At 41.6% G+C, this 14,874-nt stretch overlaps 1 protein-coding gene across 1 annotated transcript; it reads left to right on the top strand.

Annotated features, from left to right (window-relative positions):
* Nucleotides 1-429: 429 nt before the first annotated feature.
* ptf1a (pancreas associated transcription factor 1a) lies at nt 430-1,887 on the top strand. Its single transcript, XM_079650915.1, has 2 exons — nt 430-1,096; nt 1,386-1,887. Exons 1-2 carry the CDS (start codon nt 490-492, stop codon nt 1,586-1,588), a joined length of 810 nt encoding a protein of 269 aa, XP_079507041.1. The 5' UTR covers nt 430-489; the 3' UTR covers nt 1,589-1,887.
* Nucleotides 1,888-14,874: the final 12,987 nt, after the last annotated feature.

Below are 14,874 nucleotides of genomic sequence, written 5' to 3'. Positions count from 1 at the left end.
ATGCACAATATCTAGCGCAGTTGTTGCTAATGAAAATCTAAAGCCCCACACTATTCCAACAGTGCAGCAGATAAGATATGTTCATGTAAAATGTAAAAAGCCGGTGTCCTAAGGGTTAATAACTGACGAAATATAAATCAGTCTCTTCACTTCGGGGGGTCAGTGTTTTAAACCTGTCACGGGAACATGTTCTCAAATAAACACTAAATTGAGTTATTAGTGAGCGCAGGGAGCAGCCGGTGTCCGCGCTGAGTTGAGATGTTAGTTCAGCGAGACAGGGGGCGTGGCCTGTGGAGGATTATCTCGAGGTGCGACTCGCGGACAGAGCTGTGATTGGTTGGCACTCCCGGCCAGCGGCACGCGACTATCGATGTCGCTATAAAGAATCCTCGCGTGCCTGTTCTTCAACTAAAACTAACTGTTGAGAGAACAGGGAGCAGCGCGCGGATAAAAGAAACAGAAACAGCGTCATTGTTGCAGCGGACAAAGATGGACAGCGTGTTGGACCCCTTCTCTGGACTCGACTCTTTCTCCTCCCCTCCTTACTTCGACGATGACGAGTTTTTCACGGACCAGTCCTCGAGAGACGGACACTTGGACACGGATGACTTTCTGGATGAGGACGTGGACTTCCTCACGAGTCATTTCCAAGACTACTACGGCAAAGACGGCCGAGCGGATGGAGACTACGACATGGGCAACCTGTCCTTCTCCTCCTCCTCCTCCTCCACCTTCTCCTACGGCTGCGCGGACAGCACCTCGGAGCTGTCCCCACGGATGGGGCACCACGGCGGGCCGTCGCTGAAGCGCAGGAGGCGGATGAGGTCGGACAACGAGATGCAGCACCTGCGGCAGGCGGCCAATGTGCGGGAGCGGCGCCGCATGCAGTCCATCAACGACGCGTTCGAGGGGCTCCGCACTCACATCCCCACCCTGCCCTACGAGAAGAGGCTCTCCAAGGTGGACACGCTGCGGCTCGCCATCGGGTACATCAACTTCCTTGCGGAGCTGGTGCAGTCCGACCTGCCCATCAGGAACTCCAACAGCGAGACGCATGCGCAACCCAAGAAGATCATCATCTGCCACAGAGGAACAAGTAAGTTCTCCGAAAAAAATCAAGATCAGGCTGTAGATTAGCTGGCGGCCCATGTACTGACACCATTTGTCTCGTGTCATCTCCACCCTTTTCACACTGAAACTATAGTGGCATACTGGTTGCTCGAGAACAATGTTTTAATAATCCAGTTTTGGGCGCATAGTGATCTGCAGAAATGCCATACATAGATCATTTTTATTTTTGCAAATCTGAAAAGTCTTAATATGCTAATAAATATGATGATAAATCAAATAGACACTAATGTTCCTCTCTTCTCTTCTCTCCCCAGGGTCTCCCTCTCCCAGCGACCCAGACTACGGCCTCCCCCCCCTGGCCGGACACTCTCTGTCCTGGTCGGATGAGAAGCAGCTCCGCGAGCAGAACATCATCCGCACCGCCAAGGTGTGGACCCCCGAAGACCCCCGAAAACTGCCCAACAAACCAGGCCTCACAGACATTGAAAACGAGCCTCCCTTCGGCCTGGTGGTCTGAACACACCCTCCTGTGAAACGCACTGTGTTAGTGTGAGCATGAATGATGTTATTGATAATGCGCACTTGAAGGCGCATTGCAACAAGAAATGTGGACACCATGTGAGCTCCCTGTACAGGCTTTCTGTAAATAGTTTTATCATGTTGATAATTTTATTTTGTAATTCAGGCAACTGGCAATCATGTATTTATTGTTTTTCACGAGTGATAATATATGTTTTAATTTAAAAGCAATGAATGAGAGAAAACGTTTTTACATTGTTGTACAATGATTTATATTTATAATGAATCAGCGAATAAAAGCACTTACTGATAACCCTTTTTGTATTTGTCTTGCTTAAATATGTTTTATTATTGTTTGGTCAAAATGGCATATGAAATCAGATATTTAGCATTGTGACATGATTCTTAATATTTTGCCTGGAAAGTCATTATTCATCTTCAAAACGTTTGAAAGAAATTCTCAGCACAAGCATGGATTGTTACCAATAAGTGAGATGTATTAAAATATCTAAGCAATTCTCCCTTTAAAGCACTTTGGAGTTTTGTCTTCAAATGTGCTGTATATAACAACATGCTACTTACTGACTTACTTCATTATCTAACAACACATGGTTTTAATGGAGATAGTCTTTGAATGAAACAATGGTGAAAAACTGATAACCAGAATCAAATGCATCATAAACCTGTTATTTCAAAACGCCTTGAGTTTAATAACACGATCAAAGCTCATGTTGTTTTATTATAAGGACTTTTATTTGTGTCAGTGCTGATACATTACTCTGAAGCATCCTGCCTCATCTTAACATGTGTTACTCGCCTTGAACTCAATGTAAAGTGATCAAAAGAATATTTAACGCAAATACCAATTCATATTGCTTTTCTGAACATGCAAAGGTGATTGTGGAGTAAATAATGAGGATAGTTCACACAAATCAGCCAAAACCCAAAGTTGCAACAGGTCATATACTGTATGACGAAAAGACAGTTGCAGTTTAGAGCAATAATAATGCTGTTTTATTATTGTATCAATAAATAAAACGACATATTGGAAGAATAAATATGCTCATAGAGACAACAAGTAAAAATGATTTAGTGAAATATAGAGCATTTTAAACATGTTGCCACCATCACTGATGTGATGAACTGTCCCAGGGTGGGGGTTTGCTGCAACATCTGACTTTGCTCCATTCAAATGAACAATCTAGATCCATCTTGAAATGCTATGGGTAATTAGCACACACTTGTAGGTTTCATATATAGAACATGAGTTGGTCCAGATAGAAATGCAAAAAGTCTTTCAACGGTCTCCCCTCAGTCTGATTGAGGAAGACAGTACAGCCACATATTGTGACATAAATATGCAAATGAGATGCTAATGTGTAGCCTGTATACCCACAACGGCTGAAGGTGTTTAAAGTGCACGCGGGCGCGCACAGGATGGTGGGAAGCTGTTGAATGAGGCTCTGTGCTGCCAGGTGCTGCCGGGACACATTTTCCCGTGGTAGCGGCATCTCTCCAACATGTGTCCCCGCGCACGGCCTCCCCTGCGGCCGCCCCCCCACCGCAGCCCGCATATATGAACCGTGTGGCCCCCAGAGCTGAAACACAAGTCTGAGGGGTCGTGCTGCTGCAGGGAGAGTGGATTTTAAAAAACTCCAGCACCACAGGTGGGCTAGCTCAGATTTATTAATCCAACTATTATAAAACAGTTGTGCAATAAATAATGCTATTTTACTTTTTTCATTGAGACAATAATTGAAGGTTAAATGAAATGTGATGTATTTTAAACATATTGCAACTGTCCGGTCAGTTGCAATGTGACTTTTTTCCTTTCAGATGTTGTGAACAATCAGTCATGTTCATCTTTAAATGCACTGAGAAAATGGAAACGTTGACTTTAATTGAATATTATGTCGACAGTTTACACATAGTTGTATTAGGGTAGTTGAAAGCAATAATACTACATGTAACCTAATATGTTTTATTTGAACTTATTTTGTATATAGCTTTCAATTTCAATTTCATTTTCATTTTGTTCTGTGTGGTATGAGTTATGTGTAAATGTAATATATAGAAAATGAGTTGGTCTAGACGAAATAGTCTCTGAGTAACAACTATTATTTATGTTTTTTATTTTTCTTACAGGATGCCACTGTTTTCTGCTTTTTAACCTCAAGGTTCTGGGACTTTTTTTGTGTCCCTCTCTTCTCAGTTTCCTCTGCGTCCGTCCGCTCCTCAAGCGCGAGAGGAGCATGTAATCCGATTACAGCCATTGGAAAGTCAAATGTTAGAGAGTGAATGCTGGGCAGCTTCATTTCTTTGGCAGGATCCTCGGTTCCACTTTGTGTCGCAGCAGAGCCGGGGTTAAAACAGTGGTAGCATTGTGTGTTTGCACCTAAACGCCTTTGTGCCGCTGATGGCTGTGAGTGTGCAGCGCAGAGATCCTCTGGTGCGGAAGGAGCGAATGGAACTCTCCCGGGCTATCTGGTCTCTCCGGCCGCGGCGGCAGGCTTGGCAAGGCTTTAAAGGGCGCGAGCACTTTACTGTGTGACAGCTTTTATTAACTCTACTTCTCAGCAGGCCGGCATTAGAGGGCGCGTTAAGCGGTCATTTGGAGGAGAAAGAGTCGGAGCCGCGCTCAAAGGCCGCTGATTCAGCATTTAGGGAGCGTGCTTTATACCGACAGTATGAAGTTAGGTAGGTAACATGAAAGGGCCGCAATGTGTGGAAAGAATATTATAATATGTTATTATGTTTCAGATTTAACTCAGCATTGTGATGAGACATTCGAATTTCACCAAAAAAAGGAGGAAATACATCTTATTTTAACCTCATTCAAAAAATAAAATAACGATATTATGTTTGAAATCTGGAAAATCCCACTGTACAATTCTGAGATAATACCATGAATTTGATATGTGAAACGTATACGTGCAATATTGAATTAAAGGGTCTTTATGAAGTCATTTATAGGATACTGATGTAAAGATTAAAATAGCACAATGTAATATAAAGTTGGAACCACCTGCTGTACAATATGCACTGCTCTGAAGGAGATCTTCTTAACGGCTTCTTTTTATTTTATATTTTCTCATCCATAAATATATTTTGGAAATATATTGATGTTATATATTTGCTCCGCCTAATGAAAATATACATTTGAAAAATGCTTTAATAATTCCACATTATAATTGTTTGATATTTTCAAAACGTTTTCTGGACTTTTAGAACAGACACAAATTCTCATATGAATAAAATCACCGCAAATGAATTGTATTACATTGAATCGTAAATTGGTGACTCGTTTTTCTTCTGCATGTACTTTAAGAGCTAAAATCTTATTTAAAATACTTTCTTGGATTTTTTAAAACAGAATATTAGTTTATTAAGGATTCAACTTTTGTTTGAACTTTTAAAATGTAATAAGAAACGTTTGAGTGGTTTTAATAATTATTTAAAAATCATAACTGATAAACGATTTGAGTCAGCATCGCAGCTTTGTGGAACTGTTGGTCTGTTAATATGCACAACACCGCAGAGAGAATATCAATGAGACATTTCCCCCCTCCCGCAGAGACATTTGTTGCTTTTTGGCTCCTCATAGCAGAGCTTTCCCGTGGAGTAGTCCTACTGCTGAAGGTCATTAGCAGGAAAAGGCTGAGATTGGCACTTTTACGCACCAGCGGCTGCCAGTATGGGTTTGCGCTCATTTCTAAAAACTAAATCAACAGGTGATAAATGAAAAAGCCATCATGTCAAACAATTGTGCTGTGGACGGCATGAGTCTAGGTGTGAAGCTTTAGTTAAACAGCTTTGACTGATACATTAATGAGAGGAAAGTAGGAGGCTCTAAAGCTGTTAAACCCGCGCTAAGCCGCACAGCCCGTATGTTGGCGCGCAGGGAGAGACGCTAACACACATCGGCTTGATATCCAGATGATCTCGCTTCGGAAACACAGATCCTGGGATCATAATTAATAATAGGTTATTTCATGCCCAACATTGGTTTGGCAGCCGTGGTGCTGCACTGCCCGGACTCTCAGCTCCATGCCATGCCGGAACAGAGCTCTCCTGTTCTGGGAGGCTGATGAGAGAGGAGCCGCTGTTACCAACTAGTGTGTACAGAGAGAGCAGGGAACAGAGGGAGGTGTGAGGCAGGGAGGCAGGGAGGCAGGGAGGCAGGGAGGCAGGGAGGCAGGGAGGCAGGGAGGCAGGGAGGCAGGGAGGCAGGGAGGCAGGGAGGCAGGGAGGCAGGGAGGCAGGGAGGCAGGGAGGCAGGGAGGCAGGGAGGGGAGTGAGCTGCGATCATTCTCCCTTCCCGTGCGCTCTTTTCTTTCAGACGTGACCTTCCAATCTAAATTACATCTTTATGAGGCTCCCTGGAACAGATCGCTGCGCGCCGTGTTTCTCCGGGGATGCACCTGCAGTTCAAACTTTGTCTCTTTTCATGTCCTTACGCCTGAGTCCCTGGACAGCAGCTGCCTAAAAACAAGCAAAGAGAGAGGCCCAAGTGTCTTCGAGACGGGTTGGCACCGTTTTCCGCGTCTTTAATGTTCCATCAGCCTTTTGTCCAGGACACAATATGGCAACTGTAAAGCATGTGACGTTTTGCAATAATAAAACACGTTTTCAATGACGTGACACCGGCTGAAAGCGCAGCGCTGGCCAGCCAGGCTAAACATGTCGCCGCGTTTGTTTTGTGCGCCCCCGCAGCCAATTAACAGCGAGGTCCTTTCGCCGCGCCTTGATAAGCCAATTAAATTTATGTCACTATGTTTTTTCAAGGAGAGAAAGGAGGTGGATTTGGTGTGTTCTCCTCCTCGGAACGGCGATTTCCTTGCCATCACCTGGCGCTTTCTCCACAAGAGAGCAAACCGCGGTGCCCCTCGCGCCATACGGCTCTCACCATCCTTCTCCATTATCTCCTGCGTTGATCCGTCATTACCGGGATTTAACAAATCCTTTATCAGTTGTGTTTTGTGTCATATTTTTATCTGCAAGATTAAGCAGATGCTGCGATTGTACGATCGAAAGTGTAGGGCTACTCAAGGCTGAAAGAGAGACATGCAGGCACTCGGAGAGAGAAAAGCTTTGGGCACATCTTCAGAGGAATAAAACATTTAGGAGCCATAAACAGACTTCAACCTGCTCTGTTTCAGCCTTTGTGTTGTTTGTGAATAATTAATGTTAATAGGGACAGGTTTGTATACTTTGAATGCGGGACCACAGGTGCGGAGTGACAGGATGAATAACCGGCCCTGATTTTTGCCAAAGCTCGAGGGCTCTTGTCCAGGGTCTCCAAGCTGATGGAAAATATTGTCATCTCTTTGATTCGCAGCATTACTTTCACGGAGAACAAAGCCGGGTGATGAAAAGCTTATGTTGGAGTGAAACAGGCCGATGACGGTGGCCGCTTCAGACTCCTGAAAGAAAGAAAGGGGGCGAGTCAATGGCAATGCGCGCTTCTGGTTTTGTGCGCAAGTGCTCCATCTAACTCAAATAAAGGAGCCTTTCCAACTTTTAAAGGACCACTTTTTGCCTTTAATAAAGGCCGGACGGCTGTAGCCATTAAGCATATGGTAAGGCGCTGGTCTTTTGTCCCCGTGAAGCCCTTGAGATACTAACTTCTGTTCTTTTGGGGATATTTAACTTCTGAAAAGCTCCAACTTTATGCGCCGGCAACAAGTGGCTCCGGGGCGCACGAGCAGCTTCCCCCCATTGAGGGAACCAAGGAGGCCGGGAGAGAAGAATGAATCAGTAAATAACCAGAGGGAGGGGTTTACTTCTTAATGACACCCCTGTCTTTCATTTTAGGGAAATACTTGATATGTTTGAACTAGAGAGATGCGTTAGCTTTGATAGGTTCCAAAGGACTGTCTTTTGGCGCATGCTATCTATGGCAACGCATGGACACACTGGGACAGACGAGTGTGTTCATGGAGTAAAAATATAACTCCAGAATAAAACAAGATGAATTATCCATAAATATAACTTTTGCACCCCTCTCATGATATAGTGTGTTGTTGTTGTTGTTGTTGTTGTTTTATAATCAAAATATAGTGTATATTATCTCTGTATTGTACACAAGAAAGGATCATTTAAGGGGAAGAAGATGCTTAAAAATAGGTTGAAATGAAATTTGTACCAAGGGACATTTCTCTAAAAAGGGAATTCTCATCATGAACTCTTATTTTGGATGCAGTGCATTCATGCGTAAAGCTGATGGCGTGTTTCCAGTTCGGCCTTATTGCGTAATGGTGCGTCTGCTGCTGCTGCGCGCTGGGATAATGTACCGAGACTTGACTGCGTCTGCCTCCTCCACCAGAGCACCGCAGACACGTGATATGTCTGATCAACAAAAAACACCGGTTATTTGTCCCAAACACGACTTTATGGAAGAAGCCTTCAAATATGAAAAGACGGCTCCGTCAAAAGCTTCAAATCACGCATACACAGATACTTTTACAATATAGCCTACATTCAAAATAATCACTTTACCAAGAATTGAAAAGCATACAATAAAAGAGAGATTTGACAAGAGAACTTCTTTGCATTAATTTTGTTTTGCATTTTCAGCACTCGTGTATATTGGAGGGTGAATACAATTTTAAGGGAAACATTTTGACAGTTTTTTTTTATTGTGTTTTATTTTAATATCAACACCAATACGTCTTAAAGTGGTAATAATGTTTTTGAAAATGATGGCCCTTTTTGGAAAAAGTATGTCAAAGCTTTCTTTGGGACAGTTACCGTACATCTTTCGTCTAATTTCTTTACATTTTGGATTTGTTTTTCTAGACCTGTGGTTTCAGCTTTGTAATTTCCAACTTCACACCGACACAGTCCGAGCATAAGGCCAGCCTATTTGTATTGTGGCTTCAGAAATAAACAACAGCCTGCTCGGTGCAGCCGGTAAACTGTGTGGTTGTGCGCGACGTCTTGTGACGGAGCCAGCTGGCCGCCTCTGGCCTCTGTAAACCCCCCCCCCCCTGGTGGACGATACACGGCGGGCTGACCTCCGCGCTGGAGGACGGGAGATGGGCCTTTGAATGAATTAGCCATAAAGACGTCTTGCTATGATCATTGTTGCGGCTGAAAGCAGGGTGGATATGAGAGGCATTGTGCACAGCTTTTTCGTGCCCCATCATGAAATATTACAGTCCATTCACGAGGAAGCCCTATTGAAAAGATATGGAAATGAAGCAGACTGATTCCAGAGTTAGGCACAAGACAAAGGCAATAAATACATAAATGCAGGCCTTATGAATAAGGTGCCTCCTATTGCATTTTCACAGAAATTATGAAAGTTAAGCAGTGATTTCTGCACTGCTGAATGTTCTGAACAGTGGTGAAAGAAGTATTCAGATGCTTTACTTGATTAAAAGTATTACATTATTGTCAAAACTTCATTACAAGTACAATCCTGTATTTAAGATCTTACTTAATTAAAAGTCCAAATTATTATTAGTAAAATGAATTTAAAGTATAAAAAGTCAAATTAATCATTGTGCAAACATTTAAATATGTGACATTTTGTTGCATTTTACTGATGTAGACGAACAAAGTTCTGAATAGAATATTTAAATGATTTGACTCTTTTGTGACACTAGTTACATTTTTAGATAAATATTTTGTTAAAAGTAGCTTAAGCTGTTTAAGTAAACCTCAACATTGTACTTGAGTAAATTTACCTAATTACTTCCCACCTCTGGTTCTGAAGCTCAGCGCGCAACCCACACGCGTTGATAAATGATCTATTTTCTTCTCTTTTTTTAAAAAAGTCCCTGAAAAACGTGATAAATTACAAATATGCAAATTTTAGTCACGGCCGTTTGTACGTGTGCGTCTCCATCCATCTCCACATTCTGCGCTGCTGATCCCCGTCGTGCGCAAGAGGACCGTTCAGACCGGGGTCTTTGTTCCCCTCCAACACTGACTTCAGCCTCCAGGAAAGGGAACTTTTTTAAAAATGTCTATACCCCCACCCCCCAAATACCCATCCCTTGCTCTGTCAGTTGCCAGGCTTCAGAGGTGTAAAAGCATGCATCATTTTTCACCAGCTCTCCTTATGATATCCACAAAAGCGGCTGCTATGGAACAGCCTCTCCGCTTGTTCGCTGGCTTGCACTTCACTGATGTCCGACTGCTCTCTTTTCCTCCGTCTGTACGCTGCACAGCGGGGATGGATTTGCAAGACAAATGCAGCTGTGTGTGTGAGAGGGAGTCAAGTGGCACAAAAAGGCCGTTTCAGTCAGCCGATGGGATGAAGAAAAGTCAGCATTATGCGCACGTCAAATCAATCAAAAACAAAAGCCAGAAAATACTGAGTTTTTGGAGTCAGAATAGCAGCTCAAGTTTGGTCACATTTAGAAGACTGGAAAGCAATCTGTTGTTGCAGCAGAGAGTTAAAACGTGTCAAAATAGCCTACTGAAGGATCTGCAGATATGATGGTGTTTAATCCGAATAAATAAAGATACCATCCAATAAATAAGTCTTGCTGAAGGAAGTAGCTTTAACAAGTGGCAATTCTTACGAGAAGTGTGAAAGTGTGTATTTGTACGTTAATCTCTGGAGAAAATACAGAACAAATAATAAATATTTCTTTCAGTATTTAGGATTTTATTAAACTATTCAAAATGTAGTTTGAATTAGTTGCAGGTAAATATATCTGCAGAGTAGTAACGGTAACATTACTGATTACTTTAAGTGAACTCAAAGGATGTGGCAATGATTGACTGAATAATGGATAGAGGTTTTTTGAAAAGGCATTACTTTATCTGAGATGGTGAGTATTATTTGTATTTGAAGGTCCTGTGAAAATATTCTTCAATGTTTAATTCCACAAGTGATGGTCTCCTCGGTGAAGGAATGCTGATTCGGAGTCAGGGATACACACTCAGCCGCTCTGATGGATGTGACTCATTCTGTGGAGACACAGAGCAGCACTGAGCATCATTTAGAGAGTGTATCAATAATCTCTAAACTCTTCTTTCTGGAAAGAATGCTGGATCCACATATAGGTTGTCTTTATGGTCAATCCTCAGTGGAAATGGTTCTATGCTCCTCCAGTACAGCAAAGCTCATGTTGAGTAAAACACCTTTTGTCACTGCTATGATATTTAATGCCATTTAAGTACCAAGACTAAAGGTAATTGATAAACGTGATGGCCCATTTCAGAACCAATATATTTTAAATAACACTGTATTTGTATTATTACTACAACTATTATTATCATCTTTATTATTATTATTATTAGGCTACTATTATTATTATTATTATTATTATTATTATTATTATTATTATTATTATTATTGTATTATTAATATTATTAACCTGCATGTGTATTAACAGCTGTTTATTACGGTGCTTAGAAGTGCAAACGAGAATCACAAAGTGTGAATGTGAGACAACGACCCTTTAGCGGTTGGATTTTCAGGGAACGAATCGAACACGAGAGGAGGTAGAATTGCAAACCATGGTGAGTTTATTCCCGAAAACACCACAAGCGAACAGTAGCCAGCATGTAGGTGTTCAACCCTCTCTGTACAGGTTCACCGCCCTCCTCTGACTGAAGACTGGCTCTTTTTATAGAGGTTCTTCAGAGGATTTGATTGGGAGAAACCATTCACAGGTACACTTAATAAATGCATGTGTCATTATTATTATTATTATTATTATTATTATTATTATTATTATTATTATTATTATTATTATTATTATTATTATTATTATTATTATTATTATTATTATTATAAAGAAGATCCACAATATCATTTACATAGCATTAGTAGTTATTCATAGCCATCTGTTAATTGAACACAAGAACAACATTATAACTGTCCACAATAAATATAACTACATTCCCAACTAAGACAGAAACCCCTACGCCTATCTCGCCACTTGGTTCGTCCCGGAACCTTCTTTGTCAGTGTTTGTTCCCCCCGAGGACCTTTTGGCCAAACACACTGGAGCGGACACAGGACGAAACAACATGGGTGAGTGATAGATGTAAACTTTACAGTGTCCACTAATACCATCAAAAGCAACTTTAACGTCATGTTATATACATGCCAATACATATTATTTGCACACAATGATTAATCTCAACCGCTGTCAATCTTACACAATTACATACATGCCAACCTTTCCAAATCCAAAAGAGGTAGGTTTGCAGGCGAAAAATGTGCACGCCCAAATGAGGTAATCAGAAGAAATGGAATTAAACCATGTATTTAACATATATTGCATCATTTTATGCATTTTTCAAAAAAAGTGGTAGTTTGGTAAACAGTGACATCAACGACATGTCTGGTCTGTAAAATGCCAGAAAAGTAAAAGAATGGGAGATAAATATCTCAAAGTCTCAACATTTTATTATATTTTTAATGTGTTTCTGGCCCTCTTTCAGTTGAGACAGTGTAGATCAGGGGTGGGGAACCTTTTTCCTCTCAAGGGCCATTTCAATTTTTTCAACATCCTCCGAGGGCCGTACAAATGATTGACCTCTGCTTAAAAGAACTAAAATCACAGCCCATTCATTTAGCCTTTCTTTCATGCTGTGCAATGAAAAAGCAACCTCTTAATCCAGATATTTTACCATGACTCGTGCATGCATGCACGTGCACGGTTGTGGTATGACCACCAAAACAGAAAGATATGGACACAAGATGTGTGCAAATGTATTTAGTTTCCTATCCATGTGGACGTGATTTAAGTGGGGGGGAGACCTTACCTCCTCTAAGGGGGTCCGGGGGGCCTGCTCCCCCGGGAAGATTTGTTTTTAAATGTTTAAGTTAAAAGCATCAATCTGGTGCACTTTGAGAGCAAAATGAAGAGATCTATGGATCCATCTCAACATCCATATGAAACGGAACTGTATACAGATTTTCTTTTTCTTTATGGATATTTTACAAATCACTCCCCTTTCAAATTGTATAACAACTTTGTCTTACTGTCATATAGTATTTTATACCTGTTTACTTTATTCTCTTATTTTTTTATAACTATAATGATCATATCAATAATAATAATAATACATTACATTTATAAAGCACTTTTCCTGGTGCTCAAAGCGCTTACAAGCAAGTAAAACTAAAATAACAACAGATAAATAAAGATACAATAAATAAAGATATCAATAAAGATGATGATAAAGATGTGCCTTTACCTACTGGTTGGAGAAAAAGCTTCTTATATTCGTTAGCATAGCTAGCTAACCAGATGCTAATAACAACAAAGTTATTGACTGTATGATCAGTATGACAGATGAACAGATCGCCCACTGGGCTTTCAACTAAAGATACAGCCACGCAAAAACTGCGGCATGTGTACGGCTCCTTATGGGTACTGCAATTTATGAAGTGCCGGAGCGGCGTTCTGATGCTCTCCTCAGAACTGCACCCCTGTCAGACAATACATACCACGTGATGAAACGTTAGGCTCGTGTTGTGTTCAAGGACCCTGATCTTGGCCAGGAAAAACAGGCACTCGCTTTTTTTTTTTTTTTGCGGTCTAGATTTCTTCAATTTTTTTCTTTTTTGCGTGTGTTTATAAATTACCTCGAAGGCCGTACCAAATGGTCTCGCGGGCCATACGGCCCGGAGGCCGGAGGTTCCCCACCCCTGGTGTAGATGAAGGATGTGTCAGGATGTAGAACTCTTGTGTGAACATTGGATAAAGCCAGGTTCTAGGGATTTCACCAACTAATCGACTAGTCGACTACCTTTACCACTAGTCGGCGCTGTAGGCCCTAGTCAACTAGTCGTGAAAAAAATGGAGGTAAACGAGGTGCTGCAAAATGCTCCAAAACACGTCCAACATTCTTATGTATGGCAGAACTTCAACGAAGATGTAACCAACTCCACAGTGAAGTGTCAGTTGTGTAAAGCTTTACTGAAGTACAATACAAATGCATCTGCTATGCACAACCATCTGAAGATGAAACACCCGCTGCCGACAGCTAGCACTAGCAGTAATGCTAGCACCAGTGAGCAACGGACCGGCGTCAGCACTGAACAGAGGCAGAAGAGGAGCAAGAAAACACGGGTCAACAGTGATGCGGATGATGAGCTACGGGATTACTGCCAGTGGATACCGCATATCCCCACAATGGATAATCCACTGGAGTGGTGGGCAGAAAACGTGCACCGCTTCCCCCTCTTTCGAGGAGCTACCTGGCTATTCCAGCCACAAGCACCCCGAGTGAGAGGGTTTTTTCCAACACATAGTGAACATGTTGCGAAACACAATAGCCAGCATGTGTAGTTCTGGGGGGGCGTTCGAGTCCAGTTTTGAATGGTCTGCCGTGGTTTCGTTCCATTTCAAAGAGCTTGACGCTCGGCGTAACCTTGGCGCACTGCCACTCCAGCATCCATTCCCAGAGCTTGAAGATTAATCACGGGGTTTGTCAACGGGACTGTAGTGCTAAACGATAGCTGGGGATTATGGGTAATGTAGTGTCTTCGGCCATCCTAAACTGATTTTGTTTTCGGATATCATATCGCATTAACAACACCACATCTGGCGTCACAGAAATCTTCTGTTACTGTCCTTTCTTCTTAGAGGAAGTACAGGAACACGTAACTCTTGATTTGTTTTAATGTTTGAGGTGCAATAAATGACACGGCAGCTTTTTGGCATGTTAAAACTATTATTTTCTGCCTCGCTTATGAGAGTAACAGCTGGCGAAATGACAGCCTCGCCTACTGATTTTAATTTAGCCATATATCGAGCCCGATTCTCGATTTCAAATGTATGCTCTAAAATGATATTTATACATTTTCATTATTATAAGCAAGACAATAAATGGCAAAGATATTTAGAAAATAAAAATATTTAAGATACGTTCATAAGAAACGTTACGTGGGAGAAAATATGTTTCTAGAAGATATGTAGAAAATAAATATATTTGAGATACGTTCATAACGAACGTAACGTGGGAGAAAATAAGTTTCTAGCTAAATGTAATTGCGAATGCAGTTTAGTTCTGTGGGAACGTCCTTTTTAGGAGACAGGGTTGTCCCTGGCCTTCTAGTCAGAGCAGAGCACGACACCTGACTATTCCCGGTGTGATTTTTATATTTGCTGTCGTATTTTATTGTCTTCTGTTTGCTATCGCAGTAAAGTGTTTTTATTGCATGTCCAGCACTTTGGCTCGACCAAAAATCGTTTTTAAAATGTGCTATATAAATAAGATTTGATTTGATTTCATATGTGGAGATTATCCTGCTGAACACAACGTGAACGTTTCCTAAAGGTTTGTTTCTTGCAGATCTACTTTCTG

This window comes from Notothenia rossii, assembly GCF_949606895.1.
Source record: "Notothenia rossii genome assembly, chromosome: 9".
NCBI lineage: Eukaryota > Metazoa > Chordata > Actinopteri > Perciformes > Nototheniidae > Notothenia > Notothenia rossii.
This window is presented reverse-complemented; position numbering and strand designations above follow the sequence as displayed.

What these genes read in the sequence shown, in the direction of transcription:
- ptf1a (XM_079650915.1), top strand. Translation starts at nt 490, where the DNA reads ATGGACAGCGTGTTGGACCCCTTCTCTGGACTCGACTCTTTCTCCTCC. An exon ending in CATCTGCCACAGAGGAACAA is followed by an intron (nt 1,097 to 1,385) that starts GTAAGTTCTCCG and finishes TTCTCTCCCCAG; the next exon opens with GGTCTCCCTCTCCCAGCGAC.